This window comes from Penicillium cinerascens (assembly GCF_028974065.1).
Source record: "Penicillium cinerascens strain IBT 15544 chromosome Unknown scaffold_4_segment0_segment1, whole genome shotgun sequence".
Taxonomy (NCBI): domain Eukaryota; kingdom Fungi; phylum Ascomycota; class Eurotiomycetes; order Eurotiales; family Aspergillaceae; genus Penicillium; species Penicillium cinerascens.
Genome location: NW_026695298.1, coordinates 4,456,097 through 4,481,549, shown reverse-complemented (window position 1 = coordinate 4,481,549; position 25,453 = coordinate 4,456,097). Strand labels below are relative to the sequence as shown.

Here is a 25,453-nt window from a genome sequence, read left to right as displayed (position 1 = left end):
TTCATCGTCTTGATTTGAAGCCAAAACAGTTCTCCGTATGGTAGTTCGATAAAATCAAAATTTTCGCAACCGAACTTGAGTAGTTCGTTTTGGATAAGAAATTCGTAAGTATCCGTAAAGTAATTGGCAACTAACGGCCAGTATGCTTGTGGAAGTCTGCGAGGCAGAGCAATTTACTAGTCCACCCACCAGAGTAAATTATTGGATGATAAGCCGAATTCAAATTTTTAATAGGAAGATCATTAGGTTGAAAGAGTCACCGGCTTAGTATAGAAACATTTGGCATCAGATGTTCTGATGCGCATACATGTAGACGGATTACCATCTTTTTGCCACTGATGTTCACTATGTACTAGCTGCATTCCTGGTTTCCCGTCTACCCCCGAAATAACCCAACTGGTTGCTTTGGGGACCCGAGTGTCAATTACAGATTATTGGTCTTATTAATTATATCTCCGAACTGTCCAATTTTAGATGACCAAGCATACTTCTTTGTTGGAGCTACCCCACTTACCACACACATGCTCCATGCCCATGGACGATGGTTCTATTGAGTTCTTACAATTTCTTGCTTTCTACCATATAAAGCGACTCAATGGACCTTTTTGACTTTCGAAATTGCTAAATATTTCTTCCATCCAACAAAAATGGCTTCTAAAGTGCTGATTGTTCTCACCTCCCAGGATAAAATTCCTGCCAATGGCAACCCTACTGGATGGTTCCTGGTATGTGTCGCACATAGAACGTTTCTTTTACCAAGGGTATAATAGACTAACACCGATAGCCCGAGTTTGCCCATCCATGGGATGTCCTTCACCGGAAGGTCGAGCTCACCATCGCATCGCCCAAAGGCGGCGAGGCGCCTCTCGATCCTGGCTCGATCAAAATGTTCGAGGAGGATGCCGTATCGATGAAGTTTCTAAAAGAGCAATATAGTCTCTGGAAAAACACCATAAAACTTGTGGACGCCTTGCCCAGAGTCTCCGAATTTGACGCTCTTTTCTACGTCGGTGGTCATGGACGTGAGTAATTGCCTGAAGAATTTGGGTTTCGAATCAATATTGACTGTACTAGCCATGTACGACCTTCATTATGACCCGACATCTCTTGCTTTGATTCAAGCTTTCAGTGCAGCTAAGAAAGTCGTCGCTGCTGTCTGCCATGGTCCCACCGTATTTGTCAAGGCTACAACTAAATCCGGAGAGCCGTTGCTTTCCAACGCCACCGTCACCGGCTTTTCTAACGTTGAGGAGGATCAGGCAGGCATGACTTCCGTCATGCCGTATATGCTTGAGGACGAGTTAAACAAGGTCACCTCAGGTCAGTATGTCAAGGCCGACGAGCCGTGGGCAGAGAAGGTGGTCGTTTCAAAAACTGCAGATGGAGCCATCTTGATCACCGGTCAAAACCCTGCCAGTGGGGCGGGCGTTGGAAAAGAGATATTGAAGGCTTTGGCGATCTAACATTCATTATTGATACAATTGTTTGTCCGCTGAAACTCTTAAAAATTGAGAGCTCATCAGCGGTTGGCGTGTACTGTATCCTGCAGAACTTCTTCGATCGTGTCATTCCGCATCAATTCCGGTCAAGCATGTTCGATGAGCAAGATGTGCGAGATTCACTTAGAAACGTCCAAGAGATTTCTATCCAGTGCGGATTCCGGCGGATTAGTCTTCCGGATTAGGCTACAAAAACTTTGATATAGGAACTATCCGGAAAGGAGACTTTTTAGTTGCTCAGTCTTTGTCAGAGATGGTGATACATCGATTGAGACACTGTAAATCCTACCAATTACCACGAGTAGGTGAGATACGATGCCTGTGGCCTGCATCGGGTCGTATAGCCTCACTGTGGATCATGATCCATGCATATTCTCGGCCACAGCGGAATCACTAATTACCCCGAGTGCTGTGGGGGGTTTCCGATCGTGTTATGTAACGTTGCCCTATGTCTATAGTTATTGGTGTATAGACACTGCCACACTAATCTGCGTCAGCGCGGTGTGGGGGCGGAAAGTCCACATAAAAGCTGCCCCAGGGAGCGGGGGTGATCCGTTGATCATAACCAAGCTCTCTAGTGAGAAGAATGTCTTCTGAGAATACGACTTACAGCCAGTTCGCCTGTATCGGCGCAGGCTTCTCAGGTATTGGGTTAGGTGCAACTCTCAAGCGATGGTATAACATTACCGATGTTCAGATCTTCGAGCGCCATAACAACCTCGGTGGGACATGGTATATCAATCAATATCCAGGTTGCGCCTGCGATGTCCCAAGCGCTCTTTACAGCTTCTCCTTCGAGCAGAAGCCGGACTGGACCCGCATTCAGGCCGATGCCGGAGAGATTCGCGCGTATCTGAATGCGGTTGCCAATAAGTACGATCTTGTGCGCCGCATTCAATTTAATACGAATGTCGAGCGCTGCGAATGGATCGACGAGAGGAGGCGCTGGCGTATTCGTGCCCGCCACATTGAATCTGACGAGGTTTTTTACCACGAGTCGCGATTTCTCTTCGCTGGAACCGGCCTCCTTTCCCAGCCACGAGAATTGGACATCCCTGGCACCGAGACGTTTACGGGTCCCATTTTCCATGCTTCTCGGTGGCGCCATGATGTCGAGCTCAAGAACAAGGAGGTCATTGTTTTTGGGAATGGGTGCACGGCTGCGCAGCTCCTTCCTGCTATTCTGGGCGATGTGAAGCATGTTACACAGGTGATCAGGTCGAAGCATTGGATGTTGCCTCCTATCAACGCGCGTATGCATTCACTCCTTCGCACGGTGTTCTTTTACATCCCACCGCTGATGTGGCTTTGTCGTGTGCTTCTTTTTGTTTTTCTCGAAGCTGGGCATCGGTCGTTTCCTCTTACTGAAAGGGGCGCTAAAAACCGAGCTCGGGATCGAAATGAGGCCATCAATTACATCAAGTCGACTGCACCACAAAAGTATCACAAGTTATTGATTCCCGATCATGAAATTGGGTGCAAACGCCGAATCATCGATTCTGGGTATCTCAAGAGTCTGCACTCAGATAAATTGACCCTGACAGACGAGAAAGTTCTGAAGGTTGTGCCAGAGGGGATCCGCACCGAGACCGGAATCAAGAAAGCCGACCTGCTCATCCTGGCGAATGGATACAAGACGGGTATCTTTCTTCCCGGTATTGAGATGATCGGTCGAGGTGGCACAACGCTAACCCAGCACTGGGACTCGATCGGTGGACCGGAGGCATACAACTGCTCTGCGATGAGTAATTTCCCCAATTTCTTTCTTCTCGTAGGACCGAATGGTGCAACAGGTCACCAATCAGCAGTCCTGACGGTCGAGAACTCGGTCAACTATGCTCTTCGAATCATCTATCCGGTACTGGACGCTCTAGATGGGGTTGTCGAGCTACGTCGAGAAGCAGAAGAGAAGCATTCACAGCAGTTACAGAGCAGCTTGGATAGAACGGTGTTCAATACCGGGTGTCAGAGCTGGTACAAGCCGGAGTATAAGGGGAAGAAGTGGAACAGTATGGCATATCCTTGGTCCCAATATTATTTTTGGTATCGAAGCGTGTTTCCCGTATGGCACGACTGGAAGATTTCGGTGAGTCGTTCTCTCGAGTTAAGGTGGACAGTCTGGCTGCTAACGACAACTTCATCAGAAATGATATTGTAGAACCGCAGGAACGCGTAATTTCCTTTTGATCTTGAGTTTATTTTCTTTGAGTTTTGCCGTGACCAATAGGAAAGCGTATGCTCTTATAGAAATATATTCTAAACTGCCCTCATGGCGCGCGAATTCGGGGCTATTATGATATCTCTGTAAATCCCAGTACAGCTTCAATTGTGTTAGCTCGCGTGGCAGTGTCTTGCTTACCAGACAATGTTTAGGTGTTATAAGAATGATGACTCTTCGAAGCATTTCATCACTTTAATGGAAGGGCAAAGAGCATCATTGTGGGTTTCTGAATACTTTTTCAAATTAAATTTTGTTCGAGGACCTCTATGTATGACCAAGAGTCTGGAATATGGGATATTTGAGTTCTGATGGTTTGCGTGCCCCGCATACTCGGAGGTCAGGTTCGTTCATCATCATAGTATCCAAAACAGTATGTATAATAGAAGGGGCCAAGGCTAATGGTAGTTTTTGACAGCCCAATGAAAAACTGTAAATCTGGCATTGGAACCATACACGTCCATAAAGATGGGGTGCGGTTTAGATATTGCCTCAAATGCTGCATAGAAGCATCTTTTCTGCCATCTCTGACCGCTTCCCCTTATCTGAATTTCCAACTACTGCACAGCTCACTCTTTATCTATCATCCTGCTATGCGTTTATTGTGGGAGAGTGAGAGATGTATCTACGAAAAGGATGCGGCATTGGTCCGCATTGTTTCACCTGCGACCGAATCTGAATCAAAGCCAGCACCGGGAACCGTGCTTTTCTGCATCATCAGAATGCACCCATATAACCATCCCAAGCTATCCAGAAAAATGACAGACAAATATTTGCAGCCAGATTCCGCACGTCACTAGGTAGCAGACTACACTTATGACCGGTGTGAATAACAGTCACTAGTGGGGGGATATCCTTCGATATACGCATGTCAAGGGGCATTTAGAAGAAGCCTTGGAAAGAACAAAAGATGCGTGGAAAGACGGCGTCCATACGGGTATCAGTCAGGCACGCCACGTGACGGTCCGGTTAGTGTTTTCCCCGAGATTCCAACCCACCTCAGTTCAGTACCCGGGTACTCGTATCTCCCATGATACCCATATGCATCTGAACAGGTTATCGTTCGTACATGTATGTTTGCCGAGCATCGAATTGCTTGCCCGCCTCACGGGCGCGGCCTAATTAATCGGAAGCATGGGCCCATTCCTAGAGTTCTGACAGGGGTCCCCACTCGCGGAATGCCAGAAATAAATCACATAGGTACCCAGCTAGGACGGGCGAACTAGCTAAACAGAGTGTGGCCAGAAAATTAATTAGCGGAGGGACGCGCGAATTTCGTGAGACGGACAGGGATCTTCGGTTGGGGTTGCACACGGCGGACCGGAGGTGGGATGGGAAAATAGAAACCAGATCAGGGGGAATTGAAAAAAGACAACCCCGAGCTGCACGAGATGCACGATACTAACTCTAGAAGGTATCGAGTGAAATGAAGTAGAAAGAGACCGTGGTCCAATCTCCGCCCCGTGAGCCCGAAAATCTCCACCGAGTTGCCTCGTTTCTTCTTCTTTCCCCCTCCCCTTTCTCTTCTCCGGGCTTCTCTTTTCCATCTCTTCGCCACGACCCCCTGTTTGTCGTGTCTTTGTCTTCTGCGTTTTCCTGCAGAGGCTCTCTCCCTCCCCCTCCCTTTCTCCTCCCTCCGGGCCTTCCCCCTGCCGCTCCGTAGGCAGCGACAAGTCAAAGATGGCGGCCGTTTCAGCACCCACTCCGAAGCTGGATCGCTACATTGTCATCCACGTTGCAACTACCTGTGACGAACATGGCGTCTATGTCACCAAGGACTCGGCCGAGGTGATCGAATTGGGATGGATTCTGTTGGACTCCAAGACTTGTGAGGAGGTACATTTCTCCGCCCTCATCACTTTTCCCGATCAACGAGGGGGGGAAAAATAAAAATCTAACGATGATCTTCAATTCTTTAGTTGCACCGTGAAAGTGTCCTCGTCAAGCCAGTTAACACTCCTATCACGCCGCTCTGCAGTAAGCTTTTGCCAGCGAGGCCCCGTGTTCCCGAATTTTTGCTGACCAATTTGTACAGCGAGCTTGACCACCCTCACATGGGAGCACGTCCGCTCGGCAGGTACTTTCCGTGATGCTATCTCCCGATTCGATGCTTTCGCCCAGGAACACCTCACCAGCAAACAGCTCGAGTTTGCCTTTGTCACGTTGGATTCGTGGGATCTGCGCGTGCAGCTGCCCCGCGAGGCCCGTGACAAGGCCGTCGTGCTGCCCGCATACCTGCAGCACTCCCGAACCTTCGACCTGCGCACCGAATATCAACGCTGGCAAACCCACCACCCCGAGTCGCTGCCCTTTGGTCCTAGCTCCCTCTCCAACATCTGCGCCGCCCTCGAGGTCGAGCCCGTCCAGTCGTCGGCCCCCATCAAGCACAACCTTCCTTTCCACCTGCAAGCATTGGCCCCCGCCTCGCCCCGCCGCGCCATGGAGGAGTCCATTACTCTCGCTCGCGTGCTTCGGGGTCTGATCCGCAAGTCGCAGCCACCCCATGAGCACCCAGAAATCCTCACTCGCCCGATGGATGCCCACGCCGATGTCCGGGCCTTCCTTGCTGAGCGGAGCAAGGTGCTTCACCTCAGCGGCTTGCCCCACGACACCACTCAGTCGGAATTGGAGAGCTGGTTCACTCAATTCGGTGGCCGGCCAATTGCCTTCTGGACTCTTCGGACTCCGGACCAGCACAAGCCCACGGGCACCGGCTTTGCCGTATTCTCGTCCCACGAGGAAGTATGTTGGAGTTGAAAAGAATTCGAGATCCAAGTTCCACCTTGCTGACAATTATATAGGCCGCCGAGAGCCTGTGCATGAACGGCCGCGCACTGAATGAGAAGGCTATTGAGGTCTCTCCTTCCTCGAGCCGCGTTCTGGACCGGGCGGCCGAGATTCTCACTCCGTTCCCGCCATCCAAGAACCGCCCCCGTCCCGGTGACTGGACTTGCCCGTCGTGTGGTTTCTCCAACTTCCAGCGTCGCACTGCTTGCTTCCGTTGCTCGTTCCCCGCTATGGCGGCCACCCCTGACCCGATGGGTTACGGATACGGCTACGGCCCGCCTAACATGATGCCTCCTCATATGGGTCACGGCCACGGGATGGGTCACTCTCGTGGCATGGGTGGCAATGGTGGCGTGGTTCCTTTCCGCGCTGGTGACTGGAAGTGCGGCTCCGAGGGCTGCGGTTATCATAACTTCGCCAAGAACATCAACTGCCTGCGCTGTGGTGCCCCTCGCTCTGGCGCCGCCGTCGTGGCCGACTCGGCTTTCCCATCCCCCATGGAAGCCCCATCGCAATTCAACATGGGTCCTAACTCGATGGCGAGCACTCCCGGTCCCGGTCCGTTCGCCTCTACCGCCAGCGGTTTCGGCGGTTTCGGCGGCCAGTTCGGTGCTCCCCCGAACAACTATGCTCTCCCTACCGGTGGGCTGGGCAACGGTCCCGGAGCCTACCCACAGATGGGACAGGTGAACTCGGGATATGGATCGTCAAGCACCTCGCATTCTGCTGCCTCCTTCGCCAACCCGGCCACCCAGGCGGCTTTCAGCGGTGCTGACCACGGTGTGCCTTCCACCAGCGCTTCGAACGGTGGTTTCTACGGTACTGAGAGCTCCAGCGATCCCTTCGCATTCCTGTCGACTGGTCTCGGCGGCCTCACTGTTTCCGATGACGCTCACTCTCGGCGAAACGGTGCCGGTGCCAACAAGTCTCCTGCGTAAATGCGGAGTGGCATGTACCTATTCAAAAAGCCCGACGAACTGGGCGGTCACACTTACGTTGTCCATATTGCAACCCTGCATTGTGGCAGGTATATGCGTTGGTTGATATTCGTTGATACGCATTTGTATAAGGGATTTATGCGGTTCCGGTGCATCGGGTTGGAAGGAGCAGGCGGGTAGCGTGTCGATGATTCCGGATTTTTCTCGCCTCGCCGTCCTGTTGGTTTTTCTTTTCATCTTTTCATCAAGGGGATGAGCGGGTCCGCTCATCCCCTTGATTCCATCTTTGAGCTTGGTTTTTTTCATGGTTGTCTTTTTTTTCCTGGTCTGCTTTTTATGCAAGGATGGCGGCGACACCCCGGGGTTGGGTTTATTTTGGCCGTTGTCTGTTGAGGGTATCGGATGCGAACGCATTGTGAGCTTGGGTTGCGCACTCGACCTGCTTTGCATTTTAGATCTTTTGTCGTCCCTTTCTGCGTTGGGTCATGGCAAGCGTCGGAGAATTCAGGGTATTGATCGATCTCACGGATGGGATATACAATGGTTCGGATTCGGACTCGGGCTCCGTTGGGGGTGTTGGGGGATTTCCTTTACTTGCGCCGGCATTGTGGATGCTTTTTTTCGCCAGGCACTGTGAATGCAACAAAAATGATTGTTCTGTTCATATTTGACTCCATTTCGTGTATTTGTCTCGCCCCAGGATGATGGGCCCTGTATAGTTTCTAGGAGCTTTCCATCATTCAATTGAGGAATAGTACATGTCTGGAAGTTCCGCTTCATAGTCTCCAAGGATTGATACATGAGCGCACCTTGATAGTGAAAGCTCAGCCCCTTCGTAGACTCGCGTCGTGAGGGTGCATCCAATCTCACCTTCAACTATACTGCCAACCCACATATGGGTCAATCATGTTTCATTGAGAGTAACTCCATTGATATTCTAAATACCTTCTCGTTGCAATTGGAAGAATCTCCAATTAACATTGGGATCATTCCTAAAAATGAAAGACTCGACGGTGATATTACCACGCGGTTGCCCTTCAGGCATCCGCAGGCTGTCGCGTCCACCGCCCGCCGAACCTCGTCATTGCTGAGGTGCCGCTCCCCCATCACCGTCCTTTGCTCAGCGTCCTCCTTTCCATTCTCCAACCTTGATCTTCTAGAAACTCCTCTATTTGCATCTTAATACCTCCTACTTGATTCCCCAATTTCTGCGCCACAATGTCCGGCTACGACCGAGCTCTGTCAGGTAAGCCAGCTAGCTCCCCCCATCGCCAGCTCCCTTTGCTACCGTGCTTGACCATGGACAAATGATGCTAACTCATCCCAGTATTCAGGTATGAATCATTCAGTCCGAGTTTCAGCTCTGGCGAGTATCGTCTAACCCAGCCCCAGTCCCGATGGGCACGTCTTCCAGGTCGAATATGCCATGGAGGCCGTGAAGCGAGGTAAGACCCCATTCATCCGGACCACACGTTGACAGCTCGGGGACTACTGCCATTCATCGGCCTGTCGCTTCCTGTATCAAATTGATTGCTAATTGTTGATGATCTGCAGGGACCTGTGCCGTCGGTGTCAAAGGCAAGGACATCGTCGTCCTCGGTTGCGAGAAGCGCTCCGCCCTCAAACTCCAAGATACCCGCATTACCCCCTCGAAGATTGCTCTCGTTGACGACCACGTCTGCCTTGCTTTCGCCGGTTTGAACGCCGACGCCCGTATCCTGATCGACAAGGCCCGGCTAGAGGCCCAGTCGCACCGTCTCACTGTCGAGGACCCCGTCACCATCGAATACATCACCAAGTATATTGCTAGCGTGCAACAACGGTATACACAGAGCGGTGGTGTCCGCCCGTTCGGCATTAGTACGTTGATTGTTGGTTTCGACCAGAACGACGGCACGCCCCGACTGTACCAGACTGAGCCGTCCGGCATTTACTCCGCTTGGTAGGTGGTCCTCGAACTTAAAATACCATAGGAATATGTCTCAATTTTTTTTTTCGCGTACAGGAAAGCAAACGCCATCGGTCGATCCAGCAAGACAGTCCGCGAGTTCCTCGAGCGCAACCACCAGGATGAGATGGACCGCGAGCAGACCATCCAGCTGACCATCAAGTCATTGCTCGAGGTGGTGCAAACCGGCGCCAAGAACATCGAAGTGGCCATCATGGCACCCGGCAAGCGCGTGGAGATGCTGCCAGATGACCAGATTGAGTCGTACGTCAAGAGCATCGAGACCGAGAAGCAGGAAGAGGCAGCCAAGAAGAAGACCAGCCGAGGAGGCACCACCACAGCGGCCATTCTCACTCGGGGTGGCGAGTCGGCGGAGTAGACCGACTGAGTTAAGGTTCGATTGTGCCAATTTACAGCGCTGGTCTCTTTTCTTCACGAGAACTCAAAACCACGAATTTCTACACATCTCATTTCCGTACTGTACAACATAAAGGTATCGACACCTCGGGGTATCGGTTTATCGCCGGGGAAATAGGCCCGGATGATCGTAGCAAAGCTCAAAAGCGTCAGATCGTCAACATCATGAAACTGCATCCACAAAATGCACGCCCTCTAGCCCATGCGATCCGAGATATCCTTGAACTGGAAAATGGACTTTTCTTGATCGCCGCGGACGCGGTCATCTTTGAGCATTCTGGTCATTGTTAGCATCTGCAGCGAGTCGTAAGTGAATGGTCGCCTTCAACGAACCGGTTGTCCATGCGCGCGTCGTCACCCTCTACTTCCAATCTGGCATTCGGTGTCACGGCCTCGAGAACGAAGTGATTGTCGCAATGCGGGCAAAATTCGTCACTAAGAAAGCCAGCAAAGTCAGTCCTGCATAACCTTCCACCTGCGGAACGTGGGGTAATCATACCTCTCTTCGAACTCAGCAGCGTCCTTGCGGAAGCACTTCTTGCACTTCTTGCATGCAAAAATCTATCTCACGTTCGTCAGACACTTGTTATACCGGCCAATCCGTGCCTCAAAGGGGCTGGTGGGCCTTACCATCTCCTGAGCTTTCTGCAGCATATGGGACTCCTGTTCCTGGTGGCATTCGGCACAGTCGAACCACTTGCGGCCTGATGGATATACATTTGTGAGCGTTTGTATCATGGGAGGGTCTCGTCGAGCGTACAGCAAGGGGAGCGAATAGCCACCTGGGCATTGAGGACGTGTTTACTGTAGGGGCTGTTAGCTACTGAACTTGTAGGCTGAAAATTGGGAGAAGCTATCCCCGTAATTGCTAGCTTTCTAGCTTCCAGCTTTCAGGGCTAGCAAAGAGGTCAAGACTTACCACATGGCGCGGAGAGGGTGCCGGGTTGACGCAAAAGCGAGAAAGATGAACGTTGCGCAGGAACCACGTTGATCTGCCACTCCCGTGATCGTCCTCCACTTTCCCTCCCCGCCACTTTATTTCACCTTCCTCTCGTCTCTACTTACATGACCCCTCATTATTTTTGATTTCCTGGCCTCTGTGCCGCTTGTTATCTGCAGCCGTTTTGTTCTTTCCCCCAGAGTGCCTCGACATCCCTACTGCCCTCACCTACTCCAACTTCCGCATTCTCATACGGCACGAGTTGCTTCCCAGGCATCCGCAATCAAGCTTATGATCGATCCCACTGGCTGGTATTGGCGACGGATTTTTGCTTATGGTCATGGAGGGGAACGGCATGGACCAGGAGAACACGGATGAAACTCCCATTGTACGCTATGGCTTGTCCCATGTGGCACGCGGACCTACTAACCCCGACTTGCAGCGGAGACCGGTATCTTCCTTGCTATCCCACTTCGAAAACCTCGCCCACCGTAAAAGCCAATCGACTGTCGCTAACGGCTCGAATGATACCTCTAATCGCTTCCTGACAACCCCTGAACCCGGTGACGACCACCGGTCCTCAAGCCGCGCCTCCTTGGATCTGCCCCGGTCACACTCTCCATGGAACACAACGGCCGATGAACGACAGGGGCGCCGAAATGAGCAAGTCAATAGCGAGCAGTTACGAGCTCGCGGATCTCCCGGAGTTCGATATGGCCGGCCCATTTCCATGAACTTCAACCAATCGTCGCCACAACTTACACCTACCTTAACCGTCCATTCACCCCAATCGCCGCCGCGAGGTCTCGAGCGCGAGCTACATACAGCTCAGCAGGATAATAGTCGCATGACCAGACCCTCACTTCAGCGAACCAGAGAATCGGTGTCTGCTGGTCCAGCAGCTTCTCGATCGGTGGTGCCGCAGCTCGGTTCTTCTGTTCCGACTGGAGACACAAGTGCACGTCTCTCGCCCAATGCTCCAGGGTTAAATGGCAGTCGTTCGCAGTCAGAGCGAAAGTTAAAGAGTGCATCGCTGCCTCCGCCAGTGAACCGGGCAGATAAGCCAAAGGTCCCGGCCAAGCCGGCAATGTTTTCTCACCCGGATTCGAGCTCCTTAGCTCCTCGGCCAGATCCAGCTTCGTCTGAGGGCCATGTGTCTCCATTCAGTACTCCTCCCAGTAGCCCGGAGAAAACCCCGACCAAACCTGTCTCTATTGGGAAGATAAGACCGTCGCCTGCACGGCCTACCACGGAGCCTCCGAGTCGACGCTCGTTTGACGAACGATCACCCGCACCATCTGCTTATTCAAAACAAGATGCTAGGGAGTTCGGCTTCTCTAGGACTCGTCCGGTCCGCGAACCTTCTCGGGCCTCCAAACCTCTCATGGTACAAATTCCGCCGGCGTCTCCCGCACCTCAGGAGACTTCTACTGCTCCTCCTCTTTCTGCGCAGAGGTTGCGGGCGAGCGACAGCCTCTATGACCGTCCGGGTCTTCCTCCAAGACCAGCAGTTGCGCCTGCTCAGAGAAGTGAATTCCTCCCTGCCCGAGAATCTCCACAGCGCGTGGCTAGCCCAGCACAAATGACACCAGTTGCTCGGTCTATTCCTTCTTTCCCTCCTATAAGTGAGACACCAAGCCAGCGCGAGATACAGCGGCAGCAGTCTTTGCCCCGTGAATCACAACTATCATCAGCATACCAAGAGCGTCGAATAGCGCGGACAGATACAGAAGCAGAGGAATTACCAGCCGATGAACTCCCAGTTTCACGGACTGACTATCCCGATGCATCAAAGGCGAACCGGCGTCCCCCGCTTTTGAAATCAGGACCCAGGGAGATTCTCACGCGATACGATACTCGGCTACTTGATGTGTGCGGCAAATATGTGTGCACAACTGGATACTTGACTCGTGTTTGGGACCTCACTACTGGAGAGCAAGTCTTGAGCATCAGCCATGGGGAAACAGTGAAGAGTCTGTCTCTCGCCTTCAAACCCGGCAAAGGTCTTGAAGACGAGGGCAAACGTCTTTGGGTCGGTACCAGCGCCGGGGAGCTGCACGAAATCGACATCGCATCCCAATCCATTGTCGCTAGTCGGTCTTATCCATCTCGCAGAGAGGTCATTCAAATTCTACGTCATAAGAAGGAAATGTGGACTATTGATGACGAAGGCCGCTTATTGGTCTGGGTGCCAGATGAGACTGGTGTTCCCAATTTACAGTACAGCTACCACTGTCCCCATGAGCGAGTGGCCCGTGGCCAGTTCTCCATGGTGGTTGATGATAAGCTTTGGTTGGCAGCAGGCAAAGACGTTTATATTTACCGGCCGAACACGCGTGATGACACCTCATTCAAGGTTTTCAAGCGCCCCATAGGTCTGCAACATTCAGGTGACGTGACTTGTGGTACATATACTACCCAGGACGGCGGTCGCGTGTATCTTGGTCACGCGGACGGCAAAGTCACTGTTTATTCGTCAACCGACTACTCGTGTCTGGCCGTGGTCAATGTTAGTGTTTACAAGATCAATTGCCTCGGCTTTGTGGGCGACTACTTGTGGGCGGGCTATAAAACTGGCATGATCTACGTGTACGACACGAGAACAAATCCTTGGACTGTGAAGAAAGACTGGCGCGCGCACGACAGCCCTGTTTGTGACTTTGTGCTGGACACCAGTAGCGTGTGGACGATCAACCGTCTGCAAGTAACTTCGCTCGGCACTGACAACTGCATTCGGTTTTGGGATGGAATGCTGGAGGATGACTGGTTAGGTATGTTGGTCACATGGCTTCAATTGATAATCGATCTAACATCACCCAGACGCGCGAATGCAAAATAGAGACGTCGAGTTTTGCAAGTTCCGGGAGATACGTACCGCCGTTATTACCTGGAACGCTGGTGCTTCAACCCCTGGCAGTGTGCGCACGTCGGATTTCATCCGAGATGCCGTCCAACCAGAGAACCCGCCGGATATCGTGGTGTTTGGATTCCAGGAACTTGTTGATCTGGAAAATAAGAAGATCACAGCAAGTACGTGCTTTAGGTCGTTGTGTTCTCGTTATATACTAATTCCCGTCCGCAGAGAGCTTGTTGCTTGGTAGCAAGAAAAAGGAAAATGGCGAGAAAGAACACATGAGCCGGCAGTACCGGGTATGGGCTGACCATCTCACGCGGACTCTGCACGAGTGCATGCCTCTCGATGAATCCTACGTTCTTCTACACACTGCCAACATGGTGGGACTCTTCACCTGTGTCTTCGTCAAGCATAAGGAGCGCCACAATATCAAGAGCATCAATGCTTCCGAGATTAAGCGGGGAATGGGTGGATTGCACGGTAATAAGGTTTGTGGCTCCTGTCTGTGTTCTATGGAGCTTGCTTCTAATCGGTCGTCTCCAGGGTGCTCTGGTCTTCCGCTTCGTTCTAGACGACAGCTCGATGTGCTTTGTCAACTGCCATCTTGCAGCCGGCCAAACACAGACCGCTCATCGCAATAACGACATTGCTGCGATCCTCGAAGCAGAAGCATTTCCCGCAGAGAACAGCCTCACAGCACGGACGGACCAATACGCCAGTGGAGGGGACGGATCCATGATCATGGACCACGAGATCTGTATCCTAAACGGAGACCTAAACTACCGCATTGATTCCATCCCTCGCAATGTCATCATCGACGCCATCCGCCAAAATAACCTCAACAAACTTCTCGACCGTGATCAACTCCTGGCATCCCGCCGCAAGAATCCCGGATTCCGGCTTCGCAGCTTTACTGAAGCCCCCATCACCTTTGCCCCGACCTATAAATACGACGTTGGTACTGACCAGTACGACTCGAGTGACAAGAAACGCTCTCCCGCCTGGTGTGACCGCATTCTCTACCGTGGAGCCGGCCGCGTCAAGCAGCTGGAGTATCGCCGGCACGAGGTCCGTGCTTCCGATCATCGGCCCGTCAGTGCGACCTTCAAGGTTCGCGTTAAAACAGTGCTCCCGCAGGAACGGGCCACCGTGTGGGAGGCGTGCCAGCAGGAGTTCCAGGAGGAGAAGCGGCGGCTAGCTTCTGAAGCTAGGTAAGAGTACTTTCCAACTTGTATTTCTCACCCACTAACGGCAATCTAGTATCGAATATCTCATCACTGTCCTCGGTACCGATCCTCGCCAAGCTCGTTCGCTGATCCTGAAGTGTCAATGAGCGGGTGGTTTGCACTTGAGCCCAGACTCAGGCCCTTTATTATACCTGCGGATGTATATTAAAACGAGTAACGATTTTATGATAGACATGTAATGGATGATGACTAGAACTTTGTTTCTCTGCTACAGTAGGATTTCAAATGTGAGTTGGTGGCAAGAGTCCGGGGTCAAGCTAGTTCAATGTTATTCTACAGCAGGTTTTAAGTTCCAGCCATGCAGATTGTCTCAGCTCGTAGTTTCGGCTATTCAACTCCGTTCCTCATTCGGAATTATTCGATGGCCAATACGAGACGTCACAATGAACCCCTGTACGAAGATCGGCGGTCAAGTTGCCTGACGACCTCGGGGTGCTAGTCTGTTTAACCGTTCCCCGCACCGGAGTACTACATAATAAATGGCATACATATAGAAGAAAACTCCGCATGCCATCTCTGCTCTCAAGTTTGCGGTACGGTGCTTAATTGACTCAATTCACCATGTTTATCTCGTCTTTGGCTATGCTGGCCTTGTTGCCATCCGCGAACGCTCTTGTGAGGAAGGATGGAGTGGTAAGGCCTGATTCAAATTCAATTGAGCCAGCGATGGCGCCGCTAACCCGTACAATTCGATAGGGTCGATTGCCAGGTATGGAATACTGTTCGACTTTTATATTTGACATATTAACAGCAGAAAGCACTCGGTTGGAATAGTTGGAACGCCTTCGGATGCGATGTAAACGAAGATAAGATCATGACTGCTGCCAATGAGATGGTCAAGCTGGGGCTGAAAGATCTTGGATATGAATACGTGAATAGTAAGAAACCCACGCCTCCTGCGACTCTCCACATTGTCATGAACATTTAGTTAATTTGGTACGCTAGTCGACGACTGCTGGTCCATGAAGACCGGCCGCAACAGCATGACAGGTCGTCTGATGCCTAATATGACCTCGTTTCCCGACGGCATCTCGGGTGTTGCGGATCAGGTACACGGTCTTGGTTTGAAGATCGGCATTTACAGCAGTAAGTATATCTCGCGTTTATATATTTCGCCTTGCACATGCGCTAAAATGGGCTTCAGGTGCCGGCGAGACTACCTGTGCAGGCTATCCTGCTAGTCTTGGACATGAAAGTCTCGATGCCGAAACTTGGGCGGGATGGGGAATTGACTACCTCAAATACGACAATTGCGGTGTGCCATCTAACTGGACTGATCAGTACAATTTCTGTGTACCTGACGGCTCGGGCAACTTCCCTAATGGAACCTGCCCCAATCTGTCCAATCCAGCTCCTGCCGGCTATGACTGGACCAGTTCCAATACATTCAAGCGCTACACCGCTATGCGTAATGCTCTGCTTGGCGAGAAAAGAACTATCCTCTATTCCCTATGTGACTGGGGAGACGGGGATGTCAACACCTGGGGTAATGAAACGGGTAACTCGTGGCGCATGTCTGGCGATATTAGCGGTATGTTTCACTCGCTTCAAGCCTACGAAAGGCTCTGACCAGATACAGCATCTTGGAGCCGCATTGCGGCGATTACCAACGAAAACAGCTTCAAAATGAATTACGTTGGTTTCTGGGGTCACCCCGATCCCGACATGCTTGAAGTTGGTAACGGGGACGTGACCGACGCTGAAGCGCGCTCCCACTTTGCTCTGTGGGCAGCCATGAAGGGTCCTCTGATCATCGGCACTGATGTAGGCTATAACTTGGAGTATTAATCTCTAACAATTCGTACTAACTTCGTCTCCAGCTCGACACGCTGAGTCAGGCCAACCTGGCCACGATCAAGAATGAGTACCTCATCAAATTCAACCAAGATCCGGTCGTCGGTCGATCCGCTCACCCTTACAAATGGGGATATAACCCAGACTGGACGTTTGACCCAGTTCACCCAGCCGAGTACTGGTCGGGCCCATCGTCGAATCTCGGGGGAACTCTTGTGTTGATGCTCAACTCGGAGAACTCCACTGCCACTCGTACTGCGATCTGGGAAGAGATCCCCGAGCTCAAGGGTGGTAGTTCGTATCATGTAACTGACGCTTGGAGTGGAAAAGATCTGGGTTGCGTCAAGTCGCAGTATAGCTCGACTCTGGCGAGCCATGACTCGGCGGTGTTGGTGGTCAAGGGCTGTTGCTAGAGAACTGTATGACTTCATACGACCGAGCAATGACTTTGTCACATTTTGAATGTGAAATTGAGCTTTTTGGCAGTTGTTATGTAGTTCGTTCTATTCAAATACTGGATTTCACATCTTAGAGCAACCCGGCTCATATCACATAAGACTAAATACTTTAGCTGGGTCAACATTCTCGACGACTGCCGCCTGGTTGATGGCATAGCCCACCGTACACAGCTCTCTTTGTTTCATTTAATCGACGCTGAATTGACCCGGAACAAGGAGCTCACGGAAATGCCGTGCATGGACTCGACACAAGGTGGTAATTATAATAGAGGTGTAGTTATATGATGAGCAACGGGTAATAATATTTATGCAGTAATAAAATAGCTATGACGGCGAGGTATCAACATCTTAGAATACGTTCCACGACTTAAGTGGGTCTATGGATGTTGATCTCCTAGTAGATATACCGGAAGCTGTAAGGACGCGTTAGCAAACAGTATGACAATCTCGTACCGTTCAACACAACATGAAGGGATCAGGAAAAAAAACATACTTCAAGTTCTCACGGTCAGTCAAATCCAGGAACGCAGTCGAGTCAAGGTCCCTTCCCTCGAGGCCACCCTCCATTTGAGACTGGATGCGATCGCGTTTCCTGTTCTCCCAGCGAAGGAGTAGGCCGAGTGTAGTGATGAGAACAGCCTCAATCAAGTGCGAGACGATCATCGACCAAATTCCAAGCTCATACGTTGGTCTATGAATATGAATTGCGTTAGCACCTGAGCTATATTGATGGATAATTGATGAGTAGGCCGTACGATTGATCGGTTTTGTAGAAGAATGGTCCCGCAATATTTCCGGTGCAGTAGCCGAGGAAGAGTACTGCATTGGTGACAACCTTCTTGGTATGTCCTGCAAAACAACATTTGCATCGTTAGACATGAACTACCCTACTTATTTGGGAAACGAAACAAGTTACCTGCGGTGTTTGCAATCTGCATACTCAAGATGAGAACGAATGCGGCATTATACGGCCCGGTCAGGTAATAGCAGATCAACCGTCCAATATGATGCTGGGTAGGAACAAAACGGAGCCCAAAAGCGCCAGCTAGATTTGGAATGAGGAATATAAGGACGAAGATACATCTTCGGTTCTCGAAACGATCGTTGAGAAAGACACATGCCAGAATAGACAGTGCGATGAAGACTCCGTAGGGGATCTGAATACGGTATTCATGTTAGAGCCAGCCAATTATGAAAGTAGGGGCCAAACGAACCTGCATTAAGGTTGTTACCAAGGTGGAAAACCCAAAACCTTTAATAATGATAGTTCCAAAATTAGAAATACCGCCATTGGGAATGTTGCCTGCTTTATTTAGTGGCAACACTTTGAATAACCTGTTGGCTTCAACTTACAGACAACCCCCAGAATGAAGAACATGTAGAGCTTATAGTCCATGAAAGCTTCGAGGATTTGATAAGGCTTCATGTGTTTGTTCTCAACACCAGTCTGGTTCTCCCTCAGTCGGTCGACAGCGATCCGACGCTCTCGCTTAGTGAGGCCACGAGCAGTCACAGGCGAGTCGGGAAGGAAGATGAACATAACGATACCCCAAGTAGCACAGAGCGCGCCGCTAGTCAAAAGTCAACAAGAGACTTTTGCGATCCGCAAGTCGGTCTTACATCACAATAAACTCGTATTTCCATGAAGGAAGCGCACCGCGGATATGCCCGATGCCGTAACCGAGTAGACCACCCAGGGCGATACCTATGCCGTTCGCGGTATACCAGAGACCAAGGCGAACAGGCTGCTCACGACGGGTATACCACATACTGGTAATTAACATGAAGGCAGGGTCGGAACATGCTTCGGCAGCACCGCCCAGGGCACGAAGAACCGCGAGAGTCTCAAAACTATTGCATGCTGCCTGAAGCATGAGGAAAAGGCCCCTGTTGCTGTGTGTGAGCCATAATCAAGGAACCAAGGAACTCGACACCGAATGCGCAACTTACCACATGAAGATGTTTGCTCCGAGATATTTCCCTGGAATTTCAATTAGGTCTGAGGTTGCGCGTTTGGTCAGAAGATGAAATACCAATTGGAAGGCGTTGCATGAGAAAATTAGTAGGGAACGCCCAGGCAAGGAAGCCAAAGTAGAAAATACTACTTAGCCAGTTATACTGGGTGCCGTGTAGGTTCAGGTCATCTCGCATATCAAAGATGGCGGCGTAGCTAAGAGTTGTCTGATGCAAAGGGAATGTTAAGAAAGCGGGCTTTAATTGCGACGGCAGTAGCTGAACTGACTTTATCAATGTAAAAGAAAGCATAGCAGACAGCGAGATACGGTAGAATCATGAAATCAATCTTCAAGAGAATTCTCTTTGCCTCTGCTGGATCGACAGGCTCGTGGAGCTCGGCCGGGTCATCGAAAAGAGCCATGGCGGTATCGCCATCGGCGTTCTTGACGGACTTCCATTTGACCTGTGCTTGGCTGCTCTCAGCGTGTGCAATGGCAGGGGCGACATCAACATCGACCTTTGAGCCATTGTTGGCCATGTTGAAACAATGGCTCCCGAGTTATAGTATGAGTTCTGGTATACTCGAGGCAGGGGAAGGCGCGACAGAATGACGGGTGATGGGAAGAAAAGGAAAACGAGGAGGACTCGCAGTATAAAACAGCGATTCGTGGGGATTAAGGTGGCCGGGCCTAAAATCGGGAACTATAATCACCAGGAACTACTCCAACCTCCCTGCGTGATACCGTATTTTCCGCCTTCGTCCATCGCAGGCCTGCTTCCCCCGCAAGAAGTCAAAGCTTAAAAGAGTCAGAAAATCAAACAAAACGAAGGCTGCGGGGAAGACCCAGTTAATTCCCCACACAGACCTTGGCATCACTCGAAGATCCAGCGCTCAGCGGACGGATTCCTCTTGGCTGACGAGCTGGATCATCGGAAATGCGCCGTGTCCTGCGTCAATTCTCACGCGCGGAAAGATGTCCGTAGATAAGGGATGTCTCAACAAGACATGCAGCTATCCACTTATCCAATGGTGGCAGGGATGGCAGGGATATGCACGTCGGGAGAAGTCCGATATTAATACGCCTGTGGCTTCATGGTCATTCTCTGGCGTATTTGATAGGTGGGCTTTGCCTCGTGATGCTTCCAGGTCAGACACGTCGATCCTACACGAACAGCCCCAGCTCGTCCTACAATGGTCAAGCGGCGTGGGGTCGCGGGGGATTCGGGGATGAGTGCGAAGTCTACTTGCCCCATACTTTCCATGAAATGGGGCAATTTGTCGTATAGATAGTTGCCAAGAAGCCTCACTACGATCGGCAGTGTGGGGTTGACTGCATAGCCCTTATTTCTAACGATGTAATGGAGGGATAAGCAAATTGTTCATTACTTTTGTTATATCAATAAGCCAATATCAATAGTTGCCCGTGTCCATGTTCCCCATCGCTAATGTTAAATTTTACCTATAAATGCAATCTCCCTTTTATTTAGTATGTTGAAACAAGATACCTGATCCCACGAGGCAGGTCTATCACTGACGTCTACCTTCGGTTGAAATTGAGGAATCGCGACTGACAAAGTTAGCCAGACCCATATCTGTGATGATCGACTGGAATGCACTTACTGCCAGGAAGAGAATGATCAAATTCGACCCAACATACGCGATGAAGATACCCAGGTCTCGCCAGCGGTTGTCAAAGTGCATGCTGAACGTCGAGTAAAACTGATCACCGACCTTGTAGGCACAGTACTCGCATGCCTGGGTCGCATTGTTCAAAATATACCCTGCGCCACCACGATCAAAGAATTCCTGCATGTATTCACCACATGTCTCGTTTGCGGGCGCCTGGAAGCGATTGAATTCAGCACTGGAACATATCACCTTTCGACCATGAAGCTCCGTAACGACCATGCCACCAATGAGCCGGTTAAACGGATCCAGCTGATAGAGCCAGGCTCGCCAGAACTTCGGCATTTGTGGTTTCGGGATTGCGACACCGCAGAATAGCGAGAAAATAATCACGATCGGCGGGTTGAGCTGCGATGCGATGAAGCTGTTCGGAGTCAGAGCCGAGATCATTTGGCCAAGGGTGACGGCAAATATCTCGGTGATAAGAACCATGAAGAACTGGTATCCGGCTCTGCTGGACTCGGTTTGGAATCCGGGGATGTAGTAGAGCGGTAGGAAGAAACAAACGGCACACAGAATGCTGTATGGTAGTTCTGCAGAGACCATAGAAATGGCGAAGGCAAATTGACTGTATGTTTTCGAAGCGGATTCTCGGTAGAAGATCAATCTCGAAAGATCGTATCGGGGCTCAACTTGTTGCAGGATGATAGCTGGCAGCACGGTCACGTTGAATATGACAAAGATACGGTACTGCAGCGAAGAGCGAGAGTCATCGAGTTGCAAGAATGCTAAGCCGGTGATAAGAGCGATCACGACGTGCGTGAAAAGCCGAGTGAATCCGTAGTTGCGAGACCGCCAGAAGGCCAAGTGAGTTCGTCGGCCAACTACCTTGATTTGGTGCCAAAGGGGCGAGGCATACTCCTTCTCGACCTTTTGCAGATTTGGATCCGAGCTTCGACGAACAGCCTGGACACGATCTTCTTTGATCTGAATGATTTCTTCCTTCAGCATCTCTTGCTCGGGTGATGTACGCCAGATGTCACCCCAGTCTCTATCGCCAATTCGGCGTGTCTGGCCAGCGCCAATAGCATCCAACATCCACTCAGCCGGGTTCGCATCTGGCGGGCAGTCGGCACCGTTGCGGCGGAAGTAATCCAGCAAGATACGTGAGTCCGGTCCGATGTCACCAAAATAGATGCATTCACCACCTCTCTGGAGAAGCAGAAGTCGGTCGAATGACGTGAAAAGGGCGGAGTTAGGCTGATGAATCGTGCAAAGGATGGCCTGCCCTGCTGCTGCAAGTTTCTTCAAGAACCGAACAATATTAAAGGCCGACTGACTGTCCAGTCCAGAGGTGGGCTCGTCCAAGAAAAGTAGAAGCTCAGGCTTCGCTGCCAACTCCACGCCAATCGTGACCCTCTTTCTCTCTTCAACCGAAAGACCGGTCTCCGGCGTTCCAATGATCGCGTCGGCAAGGTTTTCGAGTTCGAGAAGGCTGATGATTTCTTCAACGTAGGCGTACTTTTCCGATCGTGGTGTCTCAAATGGTTGGCGGAGATCTGCAGAAAAGCGCAGTGCCTCGCGAACAGTTTGCATGGCCTCGTGAGTATCCTGCTGCTCAGCGTAAGATGTCCCACGCTGGAATGAATTCCTAGGCGGCTTCCCATCGACGAGAATGTCACCCTTGATCACACCGATATTCTTTCTCGCTGCCAAAACGTCCAACAAAGTTGTTTTACCCGCACCAGAGGCCCCCATTAAGGCTGTCAGTTTACCGGGCTGAACATAGCCGTAGACTGAATTCAACAGCTTTCTTGTACCCGAGGCGACCGGCACCTCGTAGGAAACATCTTCCCAGGTGAAAACAGAAGTCGAGCTAATTTTGAGATTGGCACCTCCATCCACGGTCTTTGACTGGCGATTGGCCTTCTTTATCTCCAAAATTCGATTCAGCTCTTTGCGCTCCTTATTCTCCTTCTGGTAGAAGGTGATTGTTTTACCGCCAGCTCCAAACTGAATTGTCTCGCCAAAGTAGAGGTTAGTACCGAGGAAGCCAATGATCAGGGCCAACATGATCCCAAAGTTGCGCCAGAGGTCGCCATGATAATAGCTGAAGGTGGTTGCTAGATAGCTGGAGCCTGGGATGATGTCTGAGCCCGCGTTCCCGCCAGCCAACGTACAAGCTTGATGAGCAATATCGTCATAGCCGGGCCCATTTGGCACCAGCGAGCTTTGAATGCATGTCATTGTGAGCCGACTGAACTCGTTAACCATCAAGGACGCGAAACCAAGACCGAACGGATTGATGTAGTAGATCCACCTCAACCAAACCTGCGCGCCCTTCCATTGTATGAGGTATCCCGAAGTCAAGACGAAAAGAGTAATCATCACAGCAGCAAATTTCATCGCGTAGTCAAAATCAGGACTGAGACATCCGATCGTGCGGAAGAACACGGTCATACACACGTAGCCCGTGAGAATGATCAAGACGAAGGTGAAGAAAGCACCCGCGTCCAGAGCCAGACCGCACATGAAATAGACGATGATGCTGAAAACGAGGATTCGTGCGATCGCAAAAGATGTGTCCACAAGAATTTGGGCGATGAAGAGGGCACTCGGTCGGTAGAATGTAAAGGATCGGTGTTTATTGACAATTGCCCGACCCAGCATGGTCGAAGCAAGCTCGGAAAATGCCTGGAATCCATTGAACAGCATGCTAATGAACAAAAGACCGCCTCTTGTGAAAGCACCAGCGCTGGTCTTTGGCTGCTTGAGCCAGACGGTACCCAGGATAATAGCGATGCCAGTTGAAGTAATCCATGACACCGTGAGGGCAAACTTGTCTTGCCACTTGATCAGGAACTGGCGTTGCATCAAGGCCCAGATCTGTAGGTGAAAGGGGATAGAGTACACCGAAGTTTTGGGTGTAAACTTTCGCTTTGCCTCTTGATTTGCAATTTCGAAGTCATCGTAGATTTGCTTTTGCTGTTGGACCTGAGCTCGGTATGCCTGCATTTCTTCGTCCAGTCTCTTGCTGTGGACTGAGTTTTCGAAAGCCTCCACGAGTGCTCCTGGTGTAGACGGCACATTCTCCGCATTTCGACCGTCCTTGAATTCCCTCTCAAATGGATCCGTGCATCCTGTGAGGTAGTCTGGTGTAGTTTGACGAGGTTTCTGTCGGAACCCAAGGCCTTCAAAGTAGGCTCGTGCTTCAGTCGTGGGTCCGAAGAAGACTTGTCGACCGTTGTCTATCACAAGCACCTTGTCAAATTGTTTGTAGATATTCTCGGAGGCCTGGTAGAGAGACACGAAAGTCGTGGTCTTGTAAATGTTGGTCAAAATCCGCAGCGACTTGGCAAAGTCGAGGGCGGTTGAGGCATCGAGACCGCGAGTGCTGTTGTCCCAGGCCAACACGGTCCCAGAGGTAATCATCATCTCGGCGATACTGACTCGCCTTCTCTCTCCACCACTAACACCACGAATGAACTGGTTGCCGATGACGGTATTTGCAGTGTGCTCGATGTTGAACATCCGAAGTAACATTTTCACAACTTTTTCCTTGAATTCGGCCTTGGATACGCCGAATGGGCGCTTTCCAGGAGTCTTGGTGTCTAGTGCAAACCCCAGAGTCTGTTCCACGGTCAGAGTCGCCTGATGGATGTCATCTTCCTGGTTGTATACGGCCTCGCCACGGAACCTTTTGGCAAACGTCTCGGATTCAAATGGACCGTACATGACTTCTCCATCAACACCGGTAAAGCCGAAGCGCTGGTTTGCGATCACTTTGAGGAAGGAAGTGCATCCGGATCCTGGTCTGCCCAGAACCAGCACCATTTCACCCGGTCGTGTGAGACCTCGAAACCCTTCGAGGATCTTGAATTCGGTTCCCTTCTTTCCATAACCAAAAATGTTCATGAGCGTTTCCGGGACGTTGAAGAAGTCGATTATGGCGTCTGGAAATGTCTTGATGATAGTCTTCATACCGCCCATTCCACGGACCGTGAGGTTGCTCCAGATAACGCCTGCAGTTTGTTAGATTTAGGACTTCTGCTCTATGTTTCTGAACGCACCGATGTGTTTATCCTTAATTCCAGCCTCTTCCTCTGCGGCTCTATTTCCACGCAGGGCAGTCTCCAGATCCCAACTCTCATTCGACTCGGCAAAACTTTGAGCCTTTTCTACATCCTCGGCAGTGGGAGTCGGCTTCAAGGCTCGCGATGCTTGTTTGGACAACCGCCGGGCACGATGGGAGATGTTAGAGAGTTGTTTGTTTAACTCCAAGAAGTCCTCTTCAGCTTTTTCAACGTCGACGCCAGATCGTATGGATATCACACCCTGCGAGTCGGAAGTGGTCTCTTCATGGCGCTCGTAGCTACGCGTGGGCAGAGAGTCAACCTCGGAGTCAAGACTATCTCTCATCATCGTCTTCTCACCCGCAGCCTCGATGGTTGATGCTGGAAGCATGGTGGACACTCTATGAGCTGTGATCTCGTTAACGTATCCCGCTCCCCAGCACTATCATCGGATAAGAGCACTCCAACACCGTGACCCCCAGAGTTGCTCTCTTGTATAAGGTAGGCCCGAGAGTCAAAGCAAAGTAGACTCAAAACACGCTGGACAACCCCGGTGAGCAGGAAAACGAGAATATTGAAGACAAAAGCAAGTCAGAGGAATCTAAAGGAAAGAAAAAAATATGTTAAGCCAAGACTAAAACTACACTAGGCTAATTCCCAAGTCCGTTCTTGATCCCACATTTCCCTGGTTCCCTCT

The 25,453-nt window shown here is 50.9% G+C and overlaps 9 protein-coding genes across 9 annotated transcripts; 6 read left to right on the top strand and 3 right to left on the bottom strand.

Moving 5' to 3' along the window:
- Positions 1–647: 647 nt before the first annotated feature.
- N7498_010830 (type 1 glutamine amidotransferase domain-containing protein) lies at positions 648–1,463 on the top strand (the record flags this gene model as incomplete). The annotated part of the gene is made up of 3 exons (XM_058457886.1): positions 648–725; positions 785–1,022; positions 1,075–1,463. The coding sequence occupies 3 exons, from the start codon at positions 648–650 to the stop codon at positions 1,461–1,463; spliced, it is 705 nt and encodes a 234-aa protein (XP_058304785.1).
- A 622-nt stretch (positions 1,464–2,085) lies between these two features.
- On the top strand, positions 2,086–3,649 carry N7498_010829 (flavin-containing monooxygenase; the record flags this gene model as incomplete). The annotated part of the gene is made up of 2 exons (XM_058457885.1): positions 2,086–3,585; positions 3,644–3,649. 2 exons carry the CDS (start codon positions 2,086–2,088, stop codon positions 3,647–3,649), a joined length of 1,506 nt encoding a protein of 501 aa, XP_058304784.1.
- Positions 3,650–5,397: 1,748 nt separating this feature from the next.
- On the top strand, positions 5,398–7,442 carry N7498_010828 (putative RNA binding protein (Arp); the record flags this gene model as incomplete). Its single annotated transcript, XM_058457884.1, has 4 exons — positions 5,398–5,553; positions 5,637–5,694; positions 5,753–6,459; positions 6,519–7,442. 4 exons carry the CDS (start codon positions 5,398–5,400, stop codon positions 7,440–7,442), a joined length of 1,845 nt encoding a protein of 614 aa, XP_058304783.1.
- A 1,218-nt stretch (positions 7,443–8,660) lies between these two features.
- pre6 (proteasome core particle subunit alpha 4) lies at positions 8,661–9,769 on the top strand (the record flags this gene model as incomplete). Its single annotated transcript, XM_058457883.1, has 5 exons — positions 8,661–8,688; positions 8,770–8,776; positions 8,835–8,887; positions 8,997–9,384; positions 9,448–9,769. 5 exons carry the CDS (start codon positions 8,661–8,663, stop codon positions 9,767–9,769), a joined length of 798 nt encoding a protein of 265 aa, XP_058304782.1.
- A 233-nt stretch (positions 9,770–10,002) lies between these two features.
- Positions 10,003–10,731, bottom strand: N7498_010826 (CHY zinc finger protein; the record flags this gene model as incomplete). Its single annotated transcript, XM_058457882.1, has 6 exons — positions 10,003–10,084; positions 10,141–10,242; positions 10,307–10,368; positions 10,438–10,511; positions 10,568–10,611; positions 10,727–10,731. 6 exons carry the CDS (start codon positions 10,729–10,731, stop codon positions 10,003–10,005), a joined length of 369 nt encoding a protein of 122 aa, XP_058304781.1.
- A 356-nt stretch (positions 10,732–11,087) lies between these two features.
- On the top strand, positions 11,088–14,934 carry N7498_010825 (putative inositol polyphosphate phosphatase; the record flags this gene model as incomplete). Its single annotated transcript, XM_058457881.1, has 6 exons — positions 11,088–11,135; positions 11,190–13,518; positions 13,568–13,777; positions 13,830–14,089; positions 14,145–14,812; positions 14,862–14,934. The coding sequence occupies 6 exons, from the start codon at positions 11,088–11,090 to the stop codon at positions 14,932–14,934; spliced, it is 3,588 nt and encodes a 1,195-aa protein (XP_058304780.1).
- Positions 14,935–15,409: 475 nt separating this feature from the next.
- N7498_010824 (glycoside hydrolase family 27 protein) lies at positions 15,410–17,055 on the top strand (the record flags this gene model as incomplete). Its single annotated transcript, XM_058457880.1, has 7 exons — positions 15,410–15,481; positions 15,545–15,557; positions 15,607–15,726; positions 15,794–15,934; positions 15,993–16,379; positions 16,428–16,612; positions 16,669–17,055. The coding sequence occupies 7 exons, from the start codon at positions 15,410–15,412 to the stop codon at positions 17,053–17,055; spliced, it is 1,305 nt and encodes a 434-aa protein (XP_058304779.1).
- A 439-nt stretch (positions 17,056–17,494) lies between these two features.
- Positions 17,495–19,594, bottom strand: N7498_010823 (putative MFS allantoate transporter; the record flags this gene model as incomplete). The annotated part of the gene is made up of 10 exons (XM_058457879.1): positions 17,495–17,513; positions 17,594–17,791; positions 17,856–17,949; positions 18,017–18,257; positions 18,315–18,403; positions 18,454–18,671; positions 18,721–18,987; positions 19,051–19,081; positions 19,134–19,281; positions 19,343–19,594. 10 exons carry the CDS (start codon positions 19,592–19,594, stop codon positions 17,495–17,497), a joined length of 1,557 nt encoding a protein of 518 aa, XP_058304778.1.
- Positions 19,595–20,594: 1,000 nt separating this feature from the next.
- N7498_010822 (putative ABC transporter) lies at positions 20,595–25,147 on the bottom strand (the record flags this gene model as incomplete). The annotated part of the gene is made up of 3 exons (XM_058457878.1): positions 20,595–20,624; positions 20,678–24,705; positions 24,754–25,147. 3 exons carry the CDS (start codon positions 25,145–25,147, stop codon positions 20,595–20,597), a joined length of 4,452 nt encoding a protein of 1,483 aa, XP_058304777.1.
- Between the last annotated feature and the right edge of the window lie 306 nt (positions 25,148–25,453).